Source organism: Histoplasma capsulatum, genomic scaffold, assembly GCF_000149585.1.
Source record: "Histoplasma capsulatum NAm1 scaffold_11 genomic scaffold, whole genome shotgun sequence".
Lineage (NCBI taxonomy): Eukaryota > Fungi > Ascomycota > Eurotiomycetes > Onygenales > Ajellomycetaceae > Histoplasma > Histoplasma mississippiense.
The window spans coordinates 314,030-340,623 of NW_001813972.1; the positions used below are offsets into that span (position 1 = coordinate 314,030).

Genomic DNA, 26,594 nt, shown 5'->3' on the forward strand with positions numbered 1-26,594 from the left:
CCAGGTTCCAGCAGCACTAGATGAGCTTTGAGAGCATTCAAATTCCATACTCTGAAATACTCTGCATGTCATTGAAAAAGAGAATGTTCTCTGTCTTGCCTGGCAAGATAATAATATGGTATTGGCACTAACTACGATTCATTCATTGGACGCAGTTATTGAATGTACTTGTAAATGCTCAGGGGAACTCTCAATCAATGTCAATATTGTTAGAAAAGTCTTTAAAGGTCAACCACAAAAGAAGCTGAAAATCCCATTGATTATAGATGATTATAATCATCATATGAATGGGGTAGACCTAGCAAATCAATACCAGGCAGCATATACTAGTCATAGAGTCACCTATCACACCTGGCTTCCTATTCTCTACTGGCTTATTGATTCCGCGGCTATTAATGCATACCGGCTTCAATATCTATATATGAAGCAGCAGGGGATTCCAGCGAAGGATCTTCCTTCTCATATAAGCTTTCATGAGAAGCTTTACCAGGAACTCTTTGAATTCACATCTAGAATTCATGATAATCTATCAAGGGAATGATCAAATTCTAATCTAAATCATCAATGGATTCCTCTTCCAAAGCAGCGTGTTTGTGCCTGGTGTCAATATAAACGAAAGATTGGCCAGCAGAAATATAAAAAGATAGAGAGATCAAATTCTGGCTGTTCAGAGTGTCAAAATACCCTCTTATGTTTGAAAACTCAATGTTGGGCGGAATTTCATAGTATATCCTAATATCTATTTACGCGGATCCTTAATTAGGGTTTATATATTACACTAATACCAATGAATACTCAAAAATACACTGATTATTCAATGATATCTCGTATAATATACACTAATGAAACCACGCTAATTTTGCACAAACCTACGGACGAGAGGATAGAACTTGATAACTTATTCTTAACTTGAGCATCTGAGTGCAATCATAAACATAGAGCACTCAGACCGACACAGATGAATCAATTTATAATGTAACAGACATACATCAATTAACAATCTAACATTATTCTAAATACAGATTACAAATTGATTAAGAAAAGAAAGAGAAAAGAGATCAGAAGAAAAGGTTGTATGAAGAGGGTTTTTATAAAGAGGAAATCAGAGCAGAAGAATATCAGAAGCTGCTCTGCAGTGAAGCACAGAGCAGAAGAACATTGAAGATTATGTGGAAGAATCATTACAATTATGTGAGTGCGGAGTATGAGGAACTACATGAGCACGGAGTGTGAGGAACTACCCGAGCGCGGAGCGTGAGGAACTACGCGGGCGTGAAGCGTGAGGCAGAAGGGGTTGGTTGCGTAAGTTAACCACTAACAAGTGCTAACCCGTCATAGATTGGGATGCGGATTGAAAGGCAGATTGAGAGACAGATTGAGCAGCAGATTCAATAGCAGATTCAACAGTGAATTCAACAGCAGATTCAATAGCAGATTCAACAGCAGATTCAACAGTGAATTGAGTGAATTGAGTGAATTGAGTGGATTGATGAAAAGCAATAGAAAACATCAACTGAGTTGAATCTTCTATTATTATTGGCGGTGCAGGCAATGTGGCAGGCACTATGGCAGGTGAGGAAGAGGTAGGCCATTGACTTGATGAAACTGAAACTTCTTCAAAGAGCCCCATATTATTTGAAGACTGACTGCCCAGCATTTTTCACAGCTCTATCATACAAAATAGGTGAGGTTGAATTGAATAAGAACAGTCTGCCTGTCATCACGGTGTGTATTTGATTATTACATTAAAACCGCGGTGATTTTAGGGTGGCAATCAAGGTTTGAAAAATCAACGCCGGCAGTACGCTAGTATCCACTTTTTGCGTGCAGGATATACGGCTTTGTATTCTGTACGTGCAACCGAACACGCCCTAATTTACGGTCCCTTTGACCATACAGAGTGCACGTGCCTTCGCTTCCCCAACCACACCCGTGTAGATGTGCTACCCCTGAACGTAGCCAGCGGGTGAACTATCAGTGCCCTTTAGTGTTTTCTACTTAAAAACCCAATACTGACTTTATATATTACTACGTGGTCTGGGGAAGATGGCTTTGAATGGGCCATACATTGTGAAGATTATCAGGAAAGTCCTTAGAGGTTATGTTCCATGAGATTAGGTTTGAAAGTCCAATGATATTAAAATCTTTAAACATGCACTAGTTACCAAATGATCAACAGCTTTTCAAACAGGATAATCTTGTGGACCCGCTCCTTCACGCTCTGGAATGTTTTCTAATAATCATTATTGTAGCGGCTCTTCGTGCATAGTTGTCCAACTGAGTTCCATGGCGCTATTCCTAAACTTTGAGGCGGAATTCCGACGGAGCAATTCCCTACAGCGCTCCAGGCTGATCTCGGCTTTTGAAAGTGTGCGTGCAGGTGATGGAGATCAGGTAATCGATCCGCGCAAGTCAAATGCCCTCTTAAGCTCATCATTCTCATATATTCGGTCTATTATGGCCCGCACTTGATTTTCTACCGTTTCCCGTTCATAGTACCGAAGATCCCACTCTGAGGAAATTGGGCTGATAAGTTGATGGACGTAGTCGAGCTGATGTAGGGAGGGGAAGAGCTTTTCTGTCAACTGTCTTGAGGTCAAAGAAGTTATGAGAGGAGCTGAGTGAATAGTTGCTAGTTACAGATGATAACACATGCTGAAATGAGGATGTCACATTGTTTTGATGGAGCCACAACCCTCCTTCCATAACTGCCACCAACTGGCTGGCTTTGAATCACAAAAAACAGGCTGACTGAAAAATTATTGATTTATTGTGTAGAAGTCACAAAATGGGGTAAAAGTTGTTCATCTGAATTTTTTACACAGTTTGATTAAGAGAAAAAGTGAAACCTGAAGATTCTGAAAGAGAGAATTATAAGTTTTTAATATTTTAACAAATTCATTAGAAATATATATAAAAAAGTAGAAATTTGCACTTTGATTTCAATGAATGATGATACTAAAGAGCATTTGAATGCACTTCTCTTTTCTCATTAATCAGATGACTGCTCTTTTATATATTTCTGATCATAGCAATCTCTTTATATGTGTATTTTTATAGTTTTCCTGGTCTGCAGCTCAAGCAGATTACATGGTTCTCTTGCATTGTGACTCAGTCTAATATCACTATGTTGATTAATAAACTTCAATTTAGATTTGAATTGCGACTGTATTTGATGAGTTTTGATCATTGATTTCATAAGTGCAATATATGAAAATAGAGTTCTGATATCTGTAAGAATTACTACACAGTCAAAGCCATTTAATTTATGAATATGCGATTTTGTATATTTTTTCAGCCTTTTTTGAATGTAGCCCACCTCTTCCTGACTAATCATCAACATTGACAGCATGCAAAGATAAGTATACATTGATGAGCTTTTAAATGAAAATAATAAAAAGTTTTTACAGTTTTCATTTTGAAATAAATGATTCTTCTTCATGTACAGAAAGCATCTACTTCAATTTCATTATATGATAAAAAAAAAAATGAAGAATATCTCCATCTTCTGCATCAGCAGATCATCACAAATTTTAAGAAATTTTTTAAGTGAATATTGAACTGACTATCTAAAACTTCTTCAGAAAAAGACTATATTATTATTATTCTTTCATTATAAATGTATGCAGTCAGTCACTATGACATCTCTCTAAAATACTCTAGAATTCTTCAACTTAAGAATAAGTTAATATACAAAGTTAATTTAATACATGCAATAACAGAATTCCAGCCCAGAATCAAACAATTATTCAAACTATTCAATTAAGAAAGAATGTCAAAAAATAACAGCAGATCAATACATTCAATTTAAAACAAATGAAATAAAGAGTATAAAAAACAATAGTTATTGAAAGAAAAGAAAGCATTCATAAATCAAACTTTTCAAAACAAGTCAAAATCAAAAATAATCAAAATGAAACAAATTTCAAAGTAAAAGTAACAAAATAAAAATAAAAACAAAAACAAAAACAAAAACAAAAACAAAAACAAAAACAAAAAAAGAAAAAAAAAAAGAAAACAAAAATTGAGTTTATTATCAGACCAAGCTATTCAATTGAAATCTTGTAGAAATATTTGATTCTTTTAAATATTCAAGTAAGAATTTATTTCCAGTTTTTATATTAAATAAAAGTTTTAAATTTAACTGCTTCAATTCAAACTTCTCTCTCAATCTCAATCTTAACTCTGTATGCTTTGTAAAAAGTAAAAGAAGATGCTCTGGATTTTTATATAACTGATAATTTGAATATAAATCACTCAAATCATTTGTAATCTTTATTAAATATAATTCAAAATAATTATATTCAAGTTTTAGCTGCATTATTGTAGCAAAAAGTTTCTTTTTACATTTTATTGAACAAGCTTTTCATTTTGACTTAGTTGCAAATCTGGAATAATGTACACTCTTTTTTTGTAAAAACCAGATATCTTGCCATTTTTGCAAATATGATTCTCTTATTTTTCTCTTAATAAAAGCTTATGTTATAATTCTTTAAAAGCAGACTTTTAATTCAGTTGCTTTTTTTTGCAGCTTTATCAGTCATTTCATTGCCATATATACCCATGTGAGCAGACACCCAGTGAAGATGAATAGAACAATTAAATGAGATTTTTCTTTGAATATTTTAAAGACTTTTCATAATCAGCTCTAACATTGACTGTTCACTGCTGATTTTATTACTTTGAAATCTTTTACGCTCAGCTTAATTATCAGAGAATATTCAAATATACTCAAATTTTTTCCATTGTTCAATCTTCATCTCAATCAATTTAAAAGCTTTTGAAATTGCAAATAATTCAGTATTAAAAACTTCTAACTCTTTCCCAATTTGCCAAGAATTAAGAATATAGTTTTTATCATTTTCTGAATATGCTATTCCAGCTCCAAGATTGTCTGTTTTCTTATATTTTTAATCATCAGTGTACTGTATATAAGAATTTTTTTGTTTCTCATTTATTTTATAAGATTTAGATATTGTTCAGTCTGAACTTCTTTTGAAAGTTGATTAATATTTAAATCAATAAGACTGACAAGATCTTTCTTTCAAAGAGACAGATTTTCAAAGACTACTTTCTCCATATTTAAAGTAGAGAAACTGTTTTTAATCATAGAGCAAATTCTAAATAACTGAGATGATATCTTCTTTTTTTACACAGATGTTGAATTATCAGATGAATTTATTTCATTTCAATTAAAATAAAACTTTCAATTTAGATCTACTTCAGTTGATTCACTTGGAAGAAAACTTGAAACTCTTTGTTTAATTGAATGATTGAGATATAACTTTATAATTCTGAGAATATAATTCATACAGATTTTATTAAATCTCACTTGTAGTGATGATAAAGAGGCTTCAATCTCCATGGCTTTAATTGAAGAGGTTTTAAATACCTTCAATATTTTTCTTAAAGCTGAATTTTGAAGCTTTTGAAATGTAATAGGCACAACGGAGATATCTATATTAGGAAACAGACACATGGCGATAGAAAGGCATGGAATAATTGTAGTATGGTGGCAATATTGTCTATATAATACTCGCTGATATTCGTAGATCTTAGGAGATCAGCAATTAGCTTTGAATAATAGAGATTGCTACCCTGTTAATATCCTTTGTGTGTACTTCACACTACTCTTATAATTACTCTTATAGCCCATCTCTTACATGAAACCTCTCTATAAAACTCTTTTAATTTTTCCATCATACTTGAAATGCAAAGTCTGAAACAGAGGTTATACAAGCAATATATAATTGTCTCATTGCTTGAAAAGACAAGCCTCTCTCAGTATTTGAAAGTTATAAAATACTGTTTAAGATTCTTTCAGCATTTGCAACTTTGATCTGAATATGAGATTTAAAATTTAACTGAGAATCTAATCAAACACCAAACCATCTAACTGAATTTTTTGATTTAACTGAATGATTTAAAAGTTTATCTTCACTTTTTTATCTTTGAAGTTTGAATAAAAGTGAATTAACTCAGTTTTATCCATGTCAAATATGATATTTTTTGATTTTACTTTTCAATCATTTCAGTTGCTACTTATTCAATCAAATTGCAGTTATTTACAATTGATTCTGAGCTTATAACTAAACCCAAATCATCTAGATAGCTTGGAGTTCTCACCATAATTGCCACTTGTCTATCAATAAACAGAAACTTGACAAATATAGCAAATAAAATGGGTGAGACTGGGGAACCCTGAGGAACTCCTATCTCAATATCTGTTATATCTTGTCTCATTCCATCAAAAAGCAACTGAATAGTTCTTTTTGACATGAAACAGATAACTCATTTAATGAGAGACTTTGGAATTCTCAGTCCTATCAAAGTTTTGATCATTTGAGAAAGTGAAACACAATCAAATACATCTTTTATATGAATAAACATTGCAGTTGTAACCATTTTTTCATTCTTTGCAAGTTGAATATCATGAATTACAGAGAGAACTGCATCAATTGCTGAGTTTTGCTTTTTACTTTCCATCTGATCATCATATAATAAATCAGTTGTAGTAGATAGAAAAGACAATCTAGTTGCAATTATCTTTTTCAAAATTTTTCCCAGACAATTCAGCAGAGATATCACTCTATAAGATTTAGAAATAATTGGTTTTCTATTGAGTTTCGACAGAATAACTCCAACAGCATGCCTCCAGCATGTAGGATGATACCCATATTTCAAAAGATTTGAGAACAATTCAAAGAGCTCATCTTTTAATACTGAATAAAGCTCTTGAATTATTAAATGATTTATAGTATCAGCTCCTGCTGCTGTGACCTTTGAAGATGAAAAATAGCTGTCTTTAATTCATCTTCAGTTAAGTCAGACCAAGGGTAAACCTAAGCTGCACAGCTATCAAGGCAAAAATATTGAAAAGATCTAACAAATGTAATATCTAGTGATTGGTGCTTCCTACGAAAACCTAGTAAAGGTTTTTTCCAATAATGCTTGGGGTTTTTGGAAAACCCGAAGTCGCGCGCCACAGCTCTTGACTGATTATGGCCATGTCCACTACGGAGTACTCCGAGTCAATCTCTTGTAGGATGGAGTTGAGTGGCGTGGAAATCTTCACAGGCTAGAGACAAAGTACGCTAAGAGGATCAGCAGCCGACTCCTGCAGGCCAAAGTCTAAATTCTGCACTGTTTTACTCCATACTGTGCACAGAGTACTGCGTGCATAGTACATAGACTTTGCTTGAACAGCGGTTGAAGACTGGGCAGACACCCAGGTATCTATCTCCAGCAATTCCAAGGGAGTGCTACGTGTGGCTAGGGGTTGGATCGCATAGGAATCTCACTCTTGATCGATGTTCAACAAAGATGTCAAATCCAGCCAATGGGAAGCACGGCGCAGCGCCAAGCCAATGTTTCAGTACCTCCGATTGGCCCACTCGTCGGCCACTCATGGCGAGGGAAAAATCAGACTACGTCCGCGAATTTTCCTCGTGGGGGTTAATATTTTTGTTTTCTTCTTTTCAAGCCCACTTCGACACCGCATTCTCTACTCCCCGCTTCTAATTGATGGGCTTCCCCTCCCTTTTTACATTCCCCTAATATTTCAATTGCTTCCTGGCTTCTGTCATCCCACTTTTTGTCTCTCTCGTGCTCCTTCCCACTGATGCTCCGCTAAACATTCCGCTGTTTGCTTACTGTCCCTCGCAGGGCTTCCGACCCCAACGATGCCGCTTCTCAATGCCGCTGGGGACACCAAGAGCTCTATTGTCCAGCCCAATGCTGTAAGGGGAGGATGGCTAACTGATTCTTCTGCCGCTCATCCTTCTGGTCCTGCTGCTCGCGGCGTCGTCGCATACACCCCGAATAGAGACCTGCCATCCATTGCTTCCCGAACCGCTTATTCTCTCAATGACGGTGCGATCCCCCCAGCGTCTCCTCCGAAGGTTGGTGCGGAGGGAAACGGGAGCAAGTGGTATGCCCTAGAGTTGGAAGATGGCACTGTCTACCAGGGCTACAGCTTTGGTGCGGACAAGAGCATTGCCGGCGAGTTGGTATTTCAAACCGGCATGGTGGGCTACCCAGAATCGATCACAGACCCTTCCTACCGTGGCCAGATCTTGATCATTACTTTTCCCCTGATAGGCAACTATGGTGTTCCCTCGCGTGAAACGGTCGATGAACTTCTCGGTAAACAACTACCCAAATATTTCGAGTCCAGTGAGATCCACGTCGCTGGCCTTGTGGTGGCAAACTACTCTGGAGAGGATTACTCCCATTATCTAGCTGAGTCGTCTCTCGGTCAATGGCTGAAAGATCAAGGAGTGCCTGCCATGCATGGCGTCGATACTCGCTCCCTCACCAAGAGAATTCGAGAGAATGGGAGCATGCTTGGCCGCATGCTTTTGCAGAAATCCGATGTCAGCGTTGAAACCTTGAACGGCGACGCACCGAGAAACGGCTTGGCAGCAGCAGCAGTTGATGACGAAGGAGGATCTGATCTTTGGAGAGCATCATTTGAGAGTATTGAATGGGCGGACCCTAATAAGAGGAACCTTGTTAACGATGGTGAGATTAACACGCTGCCAAACTGTGGCATAAGGCTTCGTCCTCTGACTTGGCTTTTGCTGCAGTGTCTATCAGGAATCCCCGTTTGTTTTCCCCGCCAACGGATTCAACGCTTTTTCACCCTTCTGGTCGCCCGATTAGAGTCCTGTGTGTTGACGTTGGTATGAAATACAACCAACTAAGGTGCCTTCTCTCTCGCGGCGTCGAAGTGCTGGTCGTCCCCTGGGATTACGATTTTCCCAGATTGGCCGGAAAGGAATATGACGGCCTGTTCCTTTCAAACGGCCCAGGTAATCCCGCTACGCTTTCAAAAACAGTGGAGAATATTAGAATTGCTACCGAGGACTCCCGGACTCCGATCTTTGGTATTTGTCTCGGACACCAATTACTTGCACGTGCTGCTGGTGCATCCACCATTAAGATGAAGTTTGGTAACCGCGGTGCAAATATCCCTTGTACCAGTCTTATATCTGGTCGCTGCTACATTACCTCTCAAAACCACGGATATGCAGTTGATTCCATGACTTTGGCAGAGGGCTGGGAGGAACTCTTCGTCAATGCTAATGATGGGAGCAATGAAGGCATCAGACACGTTACCCGCCCATTTTTTAGCGTCCAATTCCATCCGGAGAGCGCTCCAGGACCCCAGGACACAGAGTTCTTGTTCGATGTTTTCATCGATGCTATTAAGAGAAGCATGATATCGCCTAGTGCCCTAGCAGAGCCTGTTAGCTTCCCTGGCGCCACTGCCGAAGAGAATGAGCTTAGAAGCCCGAGAGTCAACGTTAGGAAAGTTTTAATCCTCGGTAGCGGTGGTCTCAGTATCGGACAAGCTGGAGAGTTTGACTATTCTGGAAGTCAAGCCATAAAGGCCTTGAAGGAAGAAGGAATTTACACCATCCTCATCAATCCTAATATCGCGACGATTCAAACTTCCAAGGGCCTGGCGGATAAGGTCTACTTCTTGCCTGTCAACGCGGACTTTGTCCGCAAGGTTATCAATCACGAACGGCCAGATGCCATCTACGTAACATTCGGCGGCCAAACTGCTCTCCAGGTTGGAATTCAACTCAAAGAGGAGTTCGAAAAACTTGGCATTCGTGTTCTCGGTACTCCGATAGACACTATCATCACCACAGAAGACCGTGAGCTCTTCGCGAGAAGCATGGAATCAATCGACGAGAAGTGCGCCAAATCCGCCTCTGCTTCCACACTCGAGGAAGCGATGGAGGTTGTAAAGGATATCGGATTCCCTGTCATTGTCCGTGCTGCATACGCTCTTGGTGGGCTTGGAAGCGGTTTCGCTGAGGATCCTGACCAACTGCGGGAGCTGTGCATGAAAGCCTTCGCTGCAAGCCCTCAGGTTCTCATTGAGAGGAGTATGAAAGGGTGGAAAGAGATTGAATACGAAGTGGTCCGCGATGCTCGTGATAACTGTATCACAGTGTGTAACATGGAGAATTTTGACCCACTTGGTATCCATACTGGTGATTCTATTGTCGTTGCCCCATCGCAAACTCTCTCCGATGAGGACTATAATATGCTTCGGACAACTGCTGTCAATGTCATCCGCCATTTGGGTGTGGTTGGTGAATGCAACATACAATATGCGTTGAACCCATTTTCAAGAGAATATTGCATCATTGAGGTCAATGCTCGACTATCAAGATCATCTGCACTCGCATCCAAAGCAACAGGCTATCCCCTCGCCTTCGTCGCAGCTAAACTTGGCCTGGGAATCCCACTGAACGAGATCTCGAACTCAGTCACCAAAGTCACCTGTGCTTGCTTCGAGCCTTCTCTTGATTATGTTGTCGTTAAGATTCCACGTTGGGATCTCAAGAAGTTCACCCGTGTCTCCACCCAGCTAGGGTCTTCCATGAAGAGTGTTGGAGAGGTCATGAGCATTGGACGGACTTTCGAAGAGGCCATACAGAAAGCCATCCGTTCTGTCGACTTCCACAATGTCGGATTCAATGAGACCAACGCGCTTATGTCTATTAAAGCTGAGCTCCAAACACCGTCCGATCAGCGACTGTTCGCGATCGCCAACGCTATGCATTCGGGGTACTCAGTCGACGATATCTGGGAATTGACAAAAATTGACAAGTGGTTCCTCCGTAAATTGAAAGGCCTCAGCGATTTTGGCAAATTTATGTCTGGCTACAATGCCACCACCGCACCCGTTTCTCTTATTCGACAGGCGAAGCAGCTCGGTTTTTCCGACCGCCAACTGTCAAAGTTCTTGAGCTCTAATGAGCTGGCTATCAGGCGGTTGAGAGTGGAAGCAGGTATTGTTCCGGTAGTTAAACAAATTGATACGGTTGCCGCTGAATTTCCAGCATTCACAAACTATTTATACCTGACATACAACGGTTCAGAACATGATGTGGACTTCAACGACCAAGGTGTTATGGTTCTTGGTTCTGGCGTCTACAGAATTGGCTCCTCTGTCGAATTTGATTGGTGTTCTGTGCGAACCATTCGAACTCTGCGAGAGCAAGGGTATAAGACAGTCATGGTCAATGTAAGTAACGGTGCGTCGCGTTCATCCACCTTTCAGAGTAACACCCTTTTATTGGACCAACCCGCCTTTCACCTCCCCTTTCCCCTTTTTTTCCACCTCGACAATTGTCTTTTCCCTCTTCTTCCCACGACTTCACACAATCTCCTAGATTCCCCAAAAGCTCCCCAAGATTCCCTAAAAAGCTCTCAAGATTTCCCGAAAACTTCTCAAGGTCCTCTGCTGCTCTGCCTCCACCAGTTTGGTTCCTGGTTGCTCTGGAGACAATTCGATTGCTATGGCTTCTCCTGTGTTCTCTGCTTCAACGGCATTAAAGCTCATCATGTCTGTTGTTTGGAAATGCCTCTGCTATGCCCGTCCACGCTTCAAACATCCTCTATTAGCAAGATTCTTCGATACCCAGGAAGAGTTGGAGGCAACTGCTGAGGGGATCTCTCTCTCCTTCGCCTCCGGCCTCTTTGATGTACTGTAAACCCCAAACCCCCTACGCTTTGAGTATTTTCAGTCTCTCACTCCCAACCCCCTCCTCTCCTGGGGAATCTACGCTATTACCATGGAGAATCCCTGAAAGCGCCCTCGACTTTACATTGGGTCTGCAACTTACATTGGCACCCCCGCTTAATTTGCGGTACGCAGTCGCCGTAAGAATTACAATGATGGCGTGGGTCTTCCCATTTTTGTCAATGCTGCCTTGGATGATCTTTCCTTTCCAACCAGGTATTGGCTGGAGAAGCATGACAAATCTGTAAAGCGTCTTCTTAAATTCAAGGAGCACCTCAACCCCTTTATTTGCAAACCATGCAACGTTGGCTTTCTCAATAAGAGCAACCTTACCCATCCTGAAAAAACCGATCGGCATCAGAGGAACCTCGAGAAGCAGATAGCTATCAGCAACCTTACGCTTGAAAATGTCGATTGTGTTCAAAATACCCCTGAAACCCCCAATTTGCCCCGTGAAAAGCGCAACTATTTTCAGATAACCCCTGTCAAGTCTAAAGAAAAGAACAGCTATCATCAAACAAACATTAAAGAGTACATTGCTAATTAGAATAACTGTCAAGTTTAACCCCGAGACGGTGAGCACTGATTATGATGAAGCGGATAGGTTGTATTTTGAGAACATCAACCTGGAAACCGTCCTGGATATCTACCAACTTGAATCTTCAAGCGGCGTTATCATATCAATGGGCGGACAGACACCGAACAACATTGCCCTTCCTTTATACCGGCTTAATGTAAATATCCTTGGCACATCTCCAGAGATGATTGATACGGCGGAAAATCGATACAAATTTTCGCGACTCCTTGACCATATTGATGTCGACCAGCCTGCTTGGAAAGAACTTACAAGTATAGAGGAGGCTACCGCATTCTGTGCGAAGGTCGGATACCCAGTGTTGGTGCGGCCTTCCTACGTGCTTTCAGGTGCTGCCATGAACACAGTTTATTCGTTGGACGATCTTGCAAACTATCTCAACCAGGCTGCTGAGGTCTCACGCGAGCACCCCGTGGTCATTACCAAATATATAGAGAGCGCCAAGGAAATTGAAATGGACGCGGTTGCGAGGAATGGTGTTTTAGTCGGTCATTTTATTTCAGAACATGTTGAGAATGCTGGTGTGCATTCCGGTGATGCTACTTTGATTCTTCCGCCCCAGGACCTGGACCCGGAAACCGTCAGACGGATCGAGGAGGCGACTCGCAAGATCGGCAATGCTCTAAATGTCACTGGACCTTTCAACATCCAGTTCATTGCCAAGGATAACGACATTAAAGTCATCGAGTGCAATGTGAGGGCATCTAGATCCTTCCCATTCGTTTCCAAGGTTATGGGCGTTGACTTGATCGAAATGGCAACGATGGCGATGATCGGCAAGCCCTTCACTGAGTATCCGCCTGTCACCATTCCCAAGAAATATGTCGGAGTCAAAGTTCCCCAGTTCTCATTCTCTCGCCTTTCTGGTGCCGACCCTGTGCTCGGCGTGGAGATGGCCTCCACTGGCGAAGTTGCATGCTTCGGTCGTGACAGATACGAGGCTTATCTCAAAGCTCTGATTTCAACTGGCTTCAAGCTCCCGAAGAAAAACGTCCTCTTCTCCATCGGCGCTTTCAAGGAGAAGGTTGAGATGTTGCCATCTATCAGAAAGCTGCACGCGCTTGGCTACAATCTTTTTGCGACAGCTGGTACTGCGGACTATCTCAAGGAGCATGGACTTCCCGTCAAGTACCTCGATGTTCTTGCGGGAGAGGAGGAGGACCTCAAGTCGGAATATTCTCTTACGCAACATTTGGCTAATAATTTGATTGATCTCTACATCAATCTTCCCTCCAGCAATAGGTTCCGACGGCCTGCAAACTACATGAGCAAGGGATATCGAACACGTCGAATGGCTGTCGACTACCAGACTCCGCTGGTTACCAACGTTAAAAACGCGAAGCTCCTGATTGAGGCGATTGCACGCCATTACTCTATGAACGTGATGAGCATCGATTGCCAAACAAGCTATCGAGCAGTTATTCTCCCCGGCCTCATCAACGTCGCAGCCTTCGTGCCGGGACTCGCTAACCCTGATTCTCCAGATTTCCAGGTGGTGACCAAGGCCTCCATCGCTAATGGTTTCAGCATGGTCCGCATCATGCCAGTGGGCGTTGATAGCTTCGTTACTGACTCCCAGGCACTCAGAACGGCCCAGCATAATTCGTCTAAGGGCTCGTACTGCGATTTCAATCTATCGGTCACGGCAACATCTACTAATTCAGAGAAAGTTGGCCTAATCACCAGCGAAGTCGGTTCGTTGTTTATCCCATTCAATCACCTAGCGGGCAACATCAACAAGGTTGCAACGGTTACTTCGCACTTTGCTTCGTGGCCGACCAACAAACCTATAATCACCGATGCCAAAGCAACAGATTTGGCGTCAATTTTACTCCTTGCCAGCCTCCACAATCGCAATATCCACGTCATGAGTGTTACTAGCAAAGAGGACATCGGCCTAATTGCACTTAGCAAGGAGAAGGGCCTGAAAGTGACATGCGATGTCGCGATCTACTCTCTTTTCCTGTCTACGGATGATTTCCCCGGTTGTGCCTGCCTACCTTCGAAGAAAGATCAAGAAGCGCTCTGGGAACACTTGGATTCTATCGACATATTTTCCATTGGCAGTCTTCCATACCAGGTTGCCGGCAAAAATGCCTCTCCCGCAGTTGGAATCCAAGACGCGCTTCCCCTCCTTTTCACAGCGGTTTCTGACAAGCGATTAACGGTTGAAGATATCACATCCAGACTCCACGATAACCCGAAGAGGGTTTTCGAACTCCATGACCAGCCAGATGCCTCCGTGGAGATTGAGTTTGACAGGCCATATGTGTTCCAAGGCCATGATGTCTGGTCGCCATTTGCTGGTACTACTCTGAAGGCATCTGTCCGACGAGTTACATTCCAAGGCAAGACGTCATGCTTGGATGGTAAAGTGATACCAGATGCACCGAGGGGCACTGATATGTCCGCTCACCGGTTAACGCCACCGCCTCAAGGATCGCCCGCTGTTAAGGATATTCTTTCCACATCTCCGCGGCCGGAAAGTGCTCTTGGGAGACGGTTGTCTTTCTCGGCCACACCACTCCAGCGCCCAACGAGATTCAAACCTAATGCTCCTGATGGATATGCTCCATCTGCTTCGGGAGATGAATTCGTGACTGTTGCTCCAATGTACCCATATCCGTCCCAGGTTTCCCCTTCGTTGCAACAGCTGCTTTCGCAATCGTCTTTTAAACAGAAACATATCCTATCTGTCGGTCAGTTCACTCGCACTGATCTACATCTCCTATTCACGGTTGCGCAGGAGATGCGACTAGGCGTCCAACGCCATGGCATTCTCGACATCTTGAAAGGCCGCGTCCTTACAACACTATTCTTCGAGCCCTCTACTCGTACATCCGCCTCGTTCGATGCCGCTATGCAACGACTAGGCGGCAGAACCATTCCAGTTTCCACCGAGCATTCTTCTACTCAGAAAGGCGAAACCCTCCAGGACACTGTCCGCACCTTGGGCTGTTACAGCGATGCAATCGTCCTTCGGCACCCAGATGACAGCAGTGCTGCCACCGCTGCCAAATTTTCCCCGGTCCCCATCATCAACGCCGGAAACGGAGCCGTGGAACACCCCACCCAAGCATTTCTCGATCTCTTCACCATCCGCGAGGAGCTCGGAACCGTCAATGACATCACAATCACTTTCACTGGTGATTTGAAATATGGCCGCACCGTGCACTCCCTCGTAAAGCTGCTCCAATTCTACGAAGTGCGCATCCAGCTCGTGTCTCCCAAGGCGCTTGCTATCCCGGAGGAGGTCCGCCAACAGCTCGTCTTATCCGGTCAGCTTATTCTCGAGTCGACGGAGCTTACACCGGAAATCATCGCACGGTCGGATGTGCTTTACTGTACGCGCGTGCAGAAAGAGCGCTTCAAGGACTCGAACGAATATGAGCAGTTGAAGAACGTGTTCGTCATCGATAACACGGTGCTTAAGCATGCGAAGAGCCAGATGATTGTTATGCACCCCCTGCCGCGCAACCAGGAGGTATGTGAGGAGGTTGATTTTGACCAGCGTGCGGCTTATTTCAGACAGGTGAGTTTCTATCCTGATTAGATATCCTCCCCCCCCCCTCCCCCCCCCCTCCCCCCCTCCTCAACCATTTTCCTGATCCTGCGCGTTTACTAACCCCTTGTGCCTTTGCTTTTACTGTTACAGATGAAATATGGGCTTTACTGCCGCATGGCATTACTCGCATTGGTCATGGCATCGTGATACGGGGTTCAAATGACCGTTTGGTTACAGGCTGGTTTTCATTCACTTTCCTAACTTATCTCCAAAGGGGAAATACCGGCCGAGATATAGTTGTTTACTTTTGTTTGTTGGCGAATTTGCCCAAAAAGTTTTTCTGTTATTATTTCCGTTTTCATTTGCTTTCTTTTTTCAGCGCGAAGACAACCTTAGCAATGCAGAGCAGACACTTGAATACGTAAATAGGAGTCGTAGATTGCCGTTATATGATTATGGTATGGTGTATTTTTGTTAAGTTACTTGGTTTTCTGCTAAGTTTCGTGGATTATGTTGCTCATGTATTTTACGATTTTTTCGCGACGTGTTTCTGTTCGATGGCACTTCTTTCTGCTTTCCTTCTTTAGTACCCACTTTCTTTCGCTGTGCTTCGTTTTCTTCCCCCTCTCCTGTGTTCGCTGTCTTTTCCTTTGGGATGCATTTGCCTGGCGCCTGTTGACATTTGTCTAGTGATTTCTTTGTGTTGATATGATTCGGTTGTTTCCTTGCAAAATAGATGTTAAGAGTGGTTAGAGCGCACATTTTTTGTATAGTAGTAACCCGCCATTCAAGCCTTGCGACCTGACAATGAAATAGTCTCCTTGATCCATGCGCATTGACAATATTGTTTTGTTTTCCTTTTCTTTTTCATGGGGGAACATTCCACTGCGGGTCCCAAGCTGTGGCCATATCACTTTTGACACTTACCAATCCCGTTTCGATCGGTGGGAGTAATAAAGGATTTTACTGTACAATCCACCTCGAGCTGATGTCACCATGACTATTGAGCTGCTGTATTAGCAATAACTATATCACCATATCTCATCCAGTCCAGGGTGAGAAGGCCTAGCAATGCTCGGTTCATTAAGCGCAGAGAATAGCCTTGCCATGAATGAAGCACGGATCCGTCTTGTGTGTATTCTAGCCGGGGGTTTCGTTCGTTTCTTTGCTCCATCCATTCCAAACCAGGAATACCTTTGTTATTGCTAATAAAGATAACTATCAAAGTAAGTGCCAAGCAATAGTTATTTAGGCAAAACATATCCTCTCAGATATATAGAATTGAAACTCTCTTGGTTGTCTTTCTAAGACGCCATCGATCTCTTTGTTGGCATTTCCAAACAGACCCATCTTAGCTACTTTTCTTTCCCCGCTGTCCCTCATGGCTGCGCCCACTGGGGACTTGCAAGGCTTAAGGTGTCGTTCACCGGCCTGGCATCAGCCACCCAACAGGCACACAACTGGCAGAGAACATCCCCCGTCGCGCAGCCAGTAGTCTGAGCGATTGTGCTTGATGCATGCATATGCAATCTGGCCAGGGACGCTCCACACTTGACTGGCTCCGGTGTCGACAAACATAAAGGATTTTGCCGCCATCCTGTTTCAGGTTTCTCCCTTCTGCGCAGCGAAATCCTTGGCCAAGCTAATCACATTCCGTTGCTGATCGTGCTGGAATATCAGTTGAAACTTTCGTGCCTGCACGACTATCGCCCAGGAACAGGCGACCATTCGCCGAATCTGCATGGTCGTGAGTTACAAACAGTACTGTGTGTTACAACGTGCGGAACTTGGTTCGTACGACTCTTGCTTGGTTATGCCCAGGTATTTCAAGCAGAACAAACCATTCAATATTGGAATTGCCCGTCTGTGACCTTCGCGGGGGCGCTACTCTGAAATACTCGCCCGGCGGTTTGTTGATGAGGATGAAAACAATGTCGCTTGAAACTCCTCAGTGCCACGGAGGGGGCAAAGTCTCGCAGAGGATTTCCCTGCGCGCTCCAACCCACAATTTTCATCCGATTTCCAAAAGGATTTATCCCTGTCCTGCCTTAGGCTTAGCCGGCTGAGGTAGCCTGCGATGAGATAAATATAGCTCGACCCCCTAAGCTTGTTTCTGTTGTAATCCTGATCCTTATTTTCCTCTGCCGTTGCGTAGATCTCTTTCTTTTTTCTGCTTCCTCTTCATCTGCCCACGGTCTTCTCTTTCATTTCTTCTTGCCATTCACATTACGTTATTCATATATCAAGGGCGCCTGGTGCTCTTCTTGATTTCCCTTCTCTTCATGAACTAGCTGTTTTATTTTCATTTTATTTTCTGAACGAGCACTCAGTAAATAAACCCATACGGTGCATACTTGGCGTCCCGCCCATCATGGCAAAACGAAGCACCCAGAATCGGCTTGTCAAGCTTGCAATCGCTGCCTCCTTGATTACCACGTCTTTCTCAACGCCTTTAGACCCCTCTAGACTTGGGCCTAGAGATGATCCAGCGAGCGTTCACACCACTCCGGCTAAGCAACTCACCCTTGACCCGAAGGCTTTTGGCGCCGCAATTGAAGGCACCTCCGTCAATAAGGCTGGTGATGTATTCGCCGTGGATTTTAGAGGGAAGGGCGCAACTACGACTTCTTCCTTCGGCTTCTTCCACCAGACCAACGGCGGAGTGGCCAACGTTGTCGGTCAAGACCCCATCGTTATTGCCAAAGGCGCAGAGGATACCTTCCTTGCAGGCTCACGATTTGTGAAGAAGGGAGAAAAAGTCCTTATAGCAGGTTAGTTCTTCTATTATTCTGTTATTTATTCCCTGTATTATCCAATTCTCGATATATAATTGTTTCTGGTTTCATTTCACCAATACGCGATTGTTTTTTTAGATGCGCAGAACAAGCGCGTTATGGCGGTAGACGTGGCATCCAAGAAAGCCTCCGTCTTTTGCGAAAATGCGAAGATGCTCCAACCAAATGACATTGCCCTCTCCACCAAACGAGATTGCTTGATCTTCCTTTCCGGTCAAAAGTACGTTGAGACAACCGTTGCCGGTGAGCATGGTGATCTGTGGACATGTGATGGCGACAAAGCAACCCAGTTTAGCCCTGAAATCCTCACAAAGGCGGGTGTTCATCGGACAAACGGCATCGAAGTGGACCCCAAGGGCGAATTCCTTTATCTCACTTCCGCTGCGAACGTCAAGGGCGTAGTTGGCAGCCTCAAAATCTTCAAGTTCGCCCTGGACAAGGCGAGTGGTGCACTCCTCGAACAGGATCCAGTGGTATTCCATGATCTCAGCCATGAGAAGGGTGCAGATCTCGATGGAATGCGCGCCGATGTTGATGGTAACTTGTACGTTTCTCTCAACGGTGTTGGCAAAGTTGCCAAACTTGACCCTAGCGGCAAGCTCCTGCAGTACATCACCACACCCGGTGTTAAGGGTCCTAGCAATCTGGAGCTCGGCGGGAAAGACGGCAAGACCCTGTTCGCTGTTGGCAGGTGTGACAATAAAGATCTGGCACCTGGCTGTGCTGCCTCCATCGATGTCGACAAACCTGGTAGAGCATTTACCTCGCTCAACGCCTGACTAGCCGACAATAGAGCATCTCAGTCCCTCTTCCCAGCCCCTCTGCTTTGCCTGCTCACTTTTTCTTTTAGCATTATGTTTGTTTTGGGGTGAGAGAGCTTTCCCCTTAGGTTCAATGTTCCTCGCTTATCATGTCCTTTCTTCGTTTTCGGAATGGCTTGTTTATTCATTTTTGTTATTGTTGTGGCTATGATCAGGAGTTTACACAGCATATGTTAGGATAAAATATCTTCGGTTCGTTAAAAGGCCTCTTCGAGGCAATTGCTGCCATTTCCTAAGGTTCATGAATTGTATAGAAATGTGGGCGGGCAGCTCTAGGGTACTATAAATTCAGTCAGTCAAAAATCAAGCTCAGATCAGTGAATGAACATTGCCCAGTTTTGGGCCTTAGTTTTAGCCGTTTGACCACATCTGCAGCCAGCCTTTCGGCTTGTAGTGTCGCCCAGCCGGGTGCAGCTACAGCGGCCTCTCTAACAATCGAATGCGCTTCTGTAATTGATCACCAAGTGCTCGAATCCCATTTGTATACGCCATCAGGAACCAATCAAGGTTCTAATTCCGAGTCACGTGCACGATATCTGACTGGGCAATGAAGTCACATTTCCCTACTTTTTTCCATGAGCAAAAGCCATTAGGTTTGGTGGGTGCTCGAATTTTGTGTGCAAACTCATGGCGGGCCCCATCTGGCCTGGTGCTGGGGGTGTGGCCATTTTCCGTCGCTTCAAGTTCTCTTCACATTCGCCGTACGATGTCAGTGGGACGAGAACGTCCATGAGATTGCAGAGCAGAAAGGCGGGACCAGAAGCGGATATATGCCACACGACATATCCCCCGGTTATAAAAGTTACCAATGCGACCTTCTACCGTGAATATCCCACCGCGGATTCAGTCAAGAAGGACAACGCTCCCCTGTACCCGAACCTGACCTTTTCGCTTAAGTCTTACAAAGTTCCGACGAAAGCTGGAGAGTATTCTTCCTTGGAGCATTGCGCCGTCATAGGCTCGTCGGCCAAGTCCAGTTTTCTTGACATTCTTCGTGGTCGATATATCTGCGTCCCACCAACTGCACGCTCATATCCGTACCTTTTATCTCCCGGAGCGCGTGCGGAAGTTTCTTCGTGCGATGCGGCTCATGCGATCCAGTATGTTGGGTTCAATGGTGACCAAAAACAAAGTGCTGGGGGGATCCGTGGTTCGTACATGAGCGCGAGGTATGAAAGTAGGCGCGAGGAGACGGATTTTACACTTCTGCAGTATTTAAAAGATCAGACTTCGCTCAATCCGCTGGTAAGGGAAAAGGAAGATCTGCGTGAGGGCGGAAGCATTAAGACTTCCGAAAGCGATGAGCATTTGAATCAAATCATTCGAGATTTCCAATTGCAGGAGCTTCTTAATATGCCCGTATCGAATTTGAGTAATGGGCAAACAAGGCGGGCGAGGATTGCGAAAGCCATTCTTATGAAACCAGAAGTCCTTCTTCTGGATGAGCCTTTTAGTGAGTACTTTTGTATTTATATCTCTGGAATATTTTTGAATGCACAGAACAAATTCTCATATACCCAGTGGGTCTGGATCGATCCGCTGTCCCGAATTTAAGCCGCCTGCTGTATCTGGCTACTTTAAATAGGGGTCTTCGTATGGTCCTAGCTTTAAGACCACAGGACCCAATTCCCCCATGGGTCTCTCAGATAATCCTCCTAGTCCCAGATAATACTGTTGCCCTTCAAGGCACCCGTGACGAGGTATTTCGATCCCTCGAGGTGTGGCAGGCCGTGGCCTCCCGGGAAGCCAAAACCACTTTCTCAACAACAATTGGCGAGGAGAATTCTCGAGTCTCATGGACGAGCTTGGCGCATTCAGGTCCGGTTGAATTGATGCCTCGCAGCAATGACGAGGAACGAAGGTACCAGCTACTGCCATTTCCTCAGCGAATGGAATATGACAAACTAGAGCAGCTACGTGAAAATGGCCGATTTGGTGACTATGCCAACATTCTACATGAAATGGGAAAGCTATATAAGCAACCTGAGAAAATAGAAAAAAAGGTAGCCCATTTGGGGGAACCAATCGTGGAGATGGATGGTGTTCGTGTCAAATATGGCGATAAGGTGGTATTAGGGGGCTGGACTCAAGTAATTGACAGTGGCATGACAAAGAAAGGGCTTTCCTGGAAGGTTCATCGAGGACAGCGATGGGGAGTGTTTGGCTCGAACGGCTCGGGAAAGACAACTCTCATCTCACTAATCACCTCAGACCATCCACAAACGTACTCGCAACCTGTCCAACTGTTTGGCCGCTCCCGTCTTCCCGAACCAGGAAAGCCTGGCATATCAATTTTCGATTTACAATCTCGCATTGGCCATTCGTCCCCGGAAATCCATGCCTTTTTCCCTCGCCACCTTCCCCTCCGCGCCACCATCGAATCAGCCTGGGCTGAGACCTTCCTCTCGAAGCCAAAAGTCACGCCTGAACGAATCATGGACATAGACTCAGCATTGCGATTTTTCGAAGCAGATCTAAACCCCAATTTCAGCCCATGCCACGATCCAATGCAAGCAACCACCGCTTGGGCCGATTCTTTCACCTTCTCCTCCCTAACTCCCGCCCAGCAGCGGGTCGCGCTCTTCCTGCGCGCCATCATCCATAAACCAGACTTAATCATCCTCGACGAAGCCTTCTCCAGCATGGGGTCCTCCCTACGCGACAAATGTCTCCACTTTCTTGAAGTAGGTGAGGACCAACACATGTCCAGCAGCGGCACCAGGAGAACACCTAACTACGCGAATGTGTGGCATTTGCCCCCACCACTGTCATCGACGGCGCCAAAACTACGCCACACTGGGATCTCCGATCATCAAGCGCTGATCGTCATCAGCCATGTGAAAGAGGAGGTTCCTGATATCGTGAGCCAGTGGATGCGCCTGCCGACGCCGGCTAGGACAACGGAGAAACCGTTCGTGTCCGACGAGGCAGCGGATCCGGTGATTGATTTTCAGATTGGTCAATTGGCTGCTCATGAATCCGTGGCAATGCATGCGTGGGAGATGATTTGGAATACATCGGCGGAGAAAAGGGGGGAATTCCAAGCAGGAGGAGTTGACAAAAAAGTGGGAGGATGCTGTGTGTGATAGGTCGAGTTGGCTGTTTCTGGCCTTATTAACTCTCATACGACTCCATTGTTAATGTTTTTGTCATGTATGCCGGTTAGGAGGGTAAATTATTTATATACAACAGGTGTACTTCGATGTCTTACGGAGCTGGGATCAAAAGACTAAATAGATCATAGAGACCGAATTTAGAAGAGTGAACTTGCAGTATACACGTACTTGAATATATGTCATGATCTCTGAGTCTCGGGACACGTTTTGATGGTTCGACCATATCTGGAGAAACAAGCTAGGTACAATAGAAACAGGAAATAAAATGGGATATCAAGGGAATAAGATATGAAATAGAGATATGATGCAGATGTAGGATAGGATTAGTCTAAGATGACTCGATTAATTGGAATTTCAAAAGGGACTACGTCTGTGGAGGAAAGTCCAGCTTTCGTCCCAATTTGGCGATGATTTGACATATGAACAAGCAGACTGTCCAATAAAAAAGGGGGAAAGGTATAAGGGAAATTAGAGGGCAGCAAAGGGCAACGCTTGATGAAAAAACGTAGCATCCTACGCCGAACGAAAACGGATATTATATGCAGACATGGCTGGTTGAGCTTTGATCGACATTGAGCTTTATCATTGACAAAAACATTAACCAGTCAAGAAGGTGATGGAATCTCCTGTCCCGTGCTTGTGGACATGTTCCCGGCTGTGCTTGTGGGTAGTCCCTTGCCAACTAAATCCTTGAAATCAACACCGACCTCCAACAACAGCGCGGCATGCTCATGGACTGTTTCCATGCAGCCCTGCCAAACGGAGCTTTCAGGTTCCACACTGCTCAATTGCCGGACAAGGATTGCGTTGAAGCTATCCAATTGCTCCTTGGCCCATTTTATGCATGCGCTCGTCATTGGCGCCTGAAAGCAGTGCTGGTAGATTCCGATAGTGTTTTTTATCAGCGTAAAGTAGACGTAGGATATTTGGAATATGTATAGGCGCAGGTCTCCTTCGAAGACGCACTGGCTATTTGCATGAGTTAGTTATAAGCGCACCCTTTTGTCTTTCGTGGCTGGAAATGGGGAAAGGGGAGGTATGGGATGGGATGGGATGGCGTAGGAGAAAAGGTGAGAGTTGGCAAAATACCGTGCGCGTTTTGTGATTACTTCCGTCCTGGTGTGTAAGAAGGCTTCGCGTGCCCTATCGTCGAAACCTAGGCGGGAAAGCCAGGATATGTTCGTCTTGGTTGCTGCAAGGAAGGAATGGGTGTCAACCAAGGCACGCAGGATCGTCTCTGCCAGTTTTAGAGCTCGTTCATCGATTTTTGACAAGATCATATCTTGGGCTATAAGGTTCCCTTTTATACTCTTCGCGAGCTTTCGCAGCTGCTCAACCCGCGACACCGCGTTGTCGAAACGTTGAAGGGCGGTATCAATATCAAGCTCGTCCAGCTGGCCTTCAACCCATCTCATATTTTGCTGCTTTCCATCCACATCAATGAGTACATCGAATTTGTCGCGGGAGCCGGTTCTATTATCGAAGATATGAGATCCTCTTGAAAGGGATAAGCTACTGTTCGGGGCGTCAGCAGTCTTAGAACTTGTTTCAGTTTCTGTCCGCATCAACTTCCGTAAATCCTCGAGCGCTTTGCGGAACGACATTAGGAGATCTGATTTCGCGGAGCCCTCCCGTTTATCGCTTCGATAGGTGAACGACTTCTGGCCACATCGGATATTGACAGCATTTGGGACTCCCCGGTCTTCGGCTTCTTGACTCATTCCATATGCGTCGAGATTAGTTGTAAGGTCAATCACGTCGATATCCTGCAACGGCCAACACTCTTCTGCAACAAGTTTAGTCGGGGCAGGGCCCTTCATATTCTGACTGTTTGGATCTACTCTTTTCCGTTTCTTCGCAGCCACAAGGAGATGATCGTTGAGGAGGACAAGATGGACGGGCCGTTTGGGCTTCCACGTTGCAGAATCAAGCTCAACCCATTGCCCACTTTCAAGTATGATATGGCGACCAGGGATCGCGGGCAGGAACTTCTGAGATCGCTCGACAGTCTTCCATAGCGCTTGGAGTTGGACATTCCACATAGTTTCAAGATTAGCAACAGAACTACGATTTGGATGTCGTTTAGCGATTGAAGCTTCGTCGAAGCTTGCAGCCATTCCATTGGAGCCATTAGTTGCGTTCGCCTGACCAAGGGCGGTAGTGAGTTCCGACATGAGACCTTGAAGCGTGTTCATCTCCCCCTTGAGTTTCTCGGCTTCCTTGCTGATCTTGATAAATTGGGTGCGATTCCTATAGACACTTTGTTGCAGATCCGTAGATGTTCTGTTCTTGAGTTTCCGCAGCTGGTTCTGATATTCTCTGATGTCTTCTTCAGAGGCATTCGCCAAGAGAGTCGTGACGTCTGGTTCCGGATGCGTTAGACACCAAAATTATCTCAAGAAAATAATAGAAGAATGTGTATGGGCTTTAAAGGAGAATATACACTTTTCCACTGCCAGATTGGGGTCTCTCAACGCATTGACCTCAACGCGGAGAGGTTGGCCGGGAATTTGAGATTCATTGCCAGCTGGTGCTTGGATACCAGATGGCAGACTGGGAACATCTGGGATATCGAAATTGAACTGCTGGTTGTATCGAGTGGAGTATCTCCGCTTGACGAGATCCGAGGTGGCACCGCTTAGCGGTGGTTTTCGAGGAGGGGAAGCATCTGTAACACCAGGTTTGCTCAAGGCCGCAGCACCTGGAGCAGCAGCAGCAGCAACAGTCGCAGCGGGAGGAGGCCAATTACTTTTACTTGTGGTCGAGCGAGGGTCAGAGATAGGCTGAGGAGCGCTGATCTGAGGCCGCCTGGATCCCTTACTCCGCAGAGTCAGCCCCCTTCCATCCATACTTCATATCAGTAATGGCGACCACGGCTGAAATCGAGCGGGCTATATTTCAATGTCTGCTTGTCGCAGTTGTCGCATGCCCGTATAGATCTGTAATTGTTGGTTTTTGTCATGTTTTGAATTGTTGTTGCAGCCGACTTGTTCGTTAATAAGCGGCGAACCAACTTTCGCTTAGTCATATTCACAGGCTCGAGCTCCCAAAAAAAACTTGCCGACTCAAGATTGAACGCGATTTCCAAGCAAGAAGGTGAAGAAACAGACGAAAACACCGCACTGGCGACATTGGAAGTACTTGTGGACAGCAGGCTATTCCTCATATAGCTATTGGCCCTATTGAACTGGTGGACACCTATTCTTGCGGTCAATTCGGGATTGTGATCACCATTCGGGCCTCTACCCAGTCTCTTCCCAGACCGGGTATATTGCAGTGAAAACACATCCCATTTTTCAAATATGAAGGCAACGACTATCGTTGCTGCCTCTGCAGGCACCATTCTGACCGGTTTCCTCGGTACGTGGACTATACATCCCGGTTTCCTATTGACCTTGTTTTCTGCGTCCTTACAGACACTAACTATGCTACCCTGACCCAGCATATGCAATCTACTTCGACTACAAGCGACATTCCGACGCTGAATTCCGACGGAATCTGAAAAGGGATAACCGACGACTAGCCAGAGCAGTCCGTGAGGAATCAGCGGCCCAAGGCGCGCGGCAAATAGCTGAGATTAAGGAGGCCGTCCTAGATGCAAAAACGGAAGGATTCCCCACTGACCCTGATGATAAGGAGAGATACTTCATGGGCCAGATTGCGAAGGGCGAACAATTAGCTGCGGATGGTATGTTCTATTTGATCTTGTGTCTGCAGGGAGCGAGGCTTTTATCAAATAAAATACAATTCAAATTGTCTTCACTAACGGGATCTTGGCGAATTTTAGGATCGAGTAACATCGAAGCAGCCCTTGCATTCTACAAAGCGCTCAAGGTGTACCCGCAACCAAAGGACCTGATCACCATATACGACACCACTGTTCCCAAGGACGTGCTGGAGATACTGGCTGAGATGGTGGGCCAGGATACCTCGTTGCAATTGGGCTCGTTTACCGGCGGAAGCTCGACAGGTAGCAGTAGCGGAGGAGCGGACCACCACGGGGTTGAATAAAGTGCCGGCAGATCGTCAGATTAGTCGCTAGTCGGCGAATCAAGGCATGGAATTGGTAACTTGGATGAACGACTGCAATTATAAATGCCGAACCAACAACGGTTACCACTTTTCCTCTTCTCTGCCTTTCCCCGCTTTGTATTTGTCCATTGATCCATATTTGCCACATTGATCTATATTCATGATGGGGGTTTTTTTAAATT

General features: G+C 44.6%; 6 protein-coding genes across 6 annotated transcripts; 4 read left to right on the forward strand and 2 right to left on the reverse strand.

The window, feature by feature from the left end:
* Positions 1–7,682: 7,682 nt before the first annotated feature.
* HCAG_08357 (bifunctional pyrimidine biosynthesis protein pyrABCN) lies at positions 7,683–15,855 on the forward strand (the record flags this gene model as incomplete). The annotated part of the gene is made up of 5 exons (XM_001536525.1): positions 7,683–8,523; positions 8,589–11,050; positions 11,241–11,515; positions 12,096–15,675; positions 15,799–15,855. The coding sequence occupies 5 exons, from the start codon at positions 7,683–7,685 to the stop codon at positions 15,853–15,855; spliced, it is 7,215 nt and encodes a 2,404-aa protein (XP_001536575.1).
* Positions 15,856–16,122: 267 nt separating this feature from the next.
* On the reverse strand, positions 16,123–16,732 carry HCAG_08358 (predicted protein; the record flags this gene model as incomplete). The annotated part of the gene is made up of 3 exons (XM_001536526.1): positions 16,123–16,372; positions 16,576–16,648; positions 16,684–16,732. 3 exons carry the CDS (start codon positions 16,730–16,732, stop codon positions 16,123–16,125), a joined length of 372 nt encoding a protein of 123 aa, XP_001536576.1.
* Positions 16,733–18,019: 1,287 nt separating this feature from the next.
* Positions 18,020–19,222, forward strand: HCAG_08359 (predicted protein; the record flags this gene model as incomplete). Its single annotated transcript, XM_001536527.1, has 2 exons — positions 18,020–18,419; positions 18,522–19,222. 2 exons carry the CDS (start codon positions 18,020–18,022, stop codon positions 19,220–19,222), a joined length of 1,101 nt encoding a protein of 366 aa, XP_001536577.1.
* A 669-nt stretch (positions 19,223–19,891) lies between these two features.
* Positions 19,892–22,350, forward strand: HCAG_08360 (predicted protein; the record flags this gene model as incomplete). The annotated part of the gene is made up of 2 exons (XM_001536528.1): positions 19,892–20,717; positions 20,786–22,350. 2 exons carry the CDS (start codon positions 19,892–19,894, stop codon positions 22,348–22,350), a joined length of 2,391 nt encoding a protein of 796 aa, XP_001536578.1.
* Positions 22,351–22,985: 635 nt separating this feature from the next.
* Positions 22,986–25,408, reverse strand: HCAG_08361 (conserved hypothetical protein; the record flags this gene model as incomplete). Its single annotated transcript, XM_001536529.1, has 4 exons — positions 22,986–23,349; positions 23,470–24,742; positions 24,824–25,188; positions 25,395–25,408. 4 exons carry the CDS (start codon positions 25,406–25,408, stop codon positions 22,986–22,988), a joined length of 2,016 nt encoding a protein of 671 aa, XP_001536579.1.
* Positions 25,409–25,682: 274 nt separating this feature from the next.
* On the forward strand, positions 25,683–26,391 carry HCAG_08362 (mitochondrial import receptor subunit Tom20; the record flags this gene model as incomplete). The annotated part of the gene is made up of 3 exons (XM_001536530.1): positions 25,683–25,740; positions 25,823–26,068; positions 26,168–26,391. The coding sequence occupies 3 exons, from the start codon at positions 25,683–25,685 to the stop codon at positions 26,389–26,391; spliced, it is 528 nt and encodes a 175-aa protein (XP_001536580.1).
* Positions 26,392–26,594: the final 203 nt, after the last annotated feature.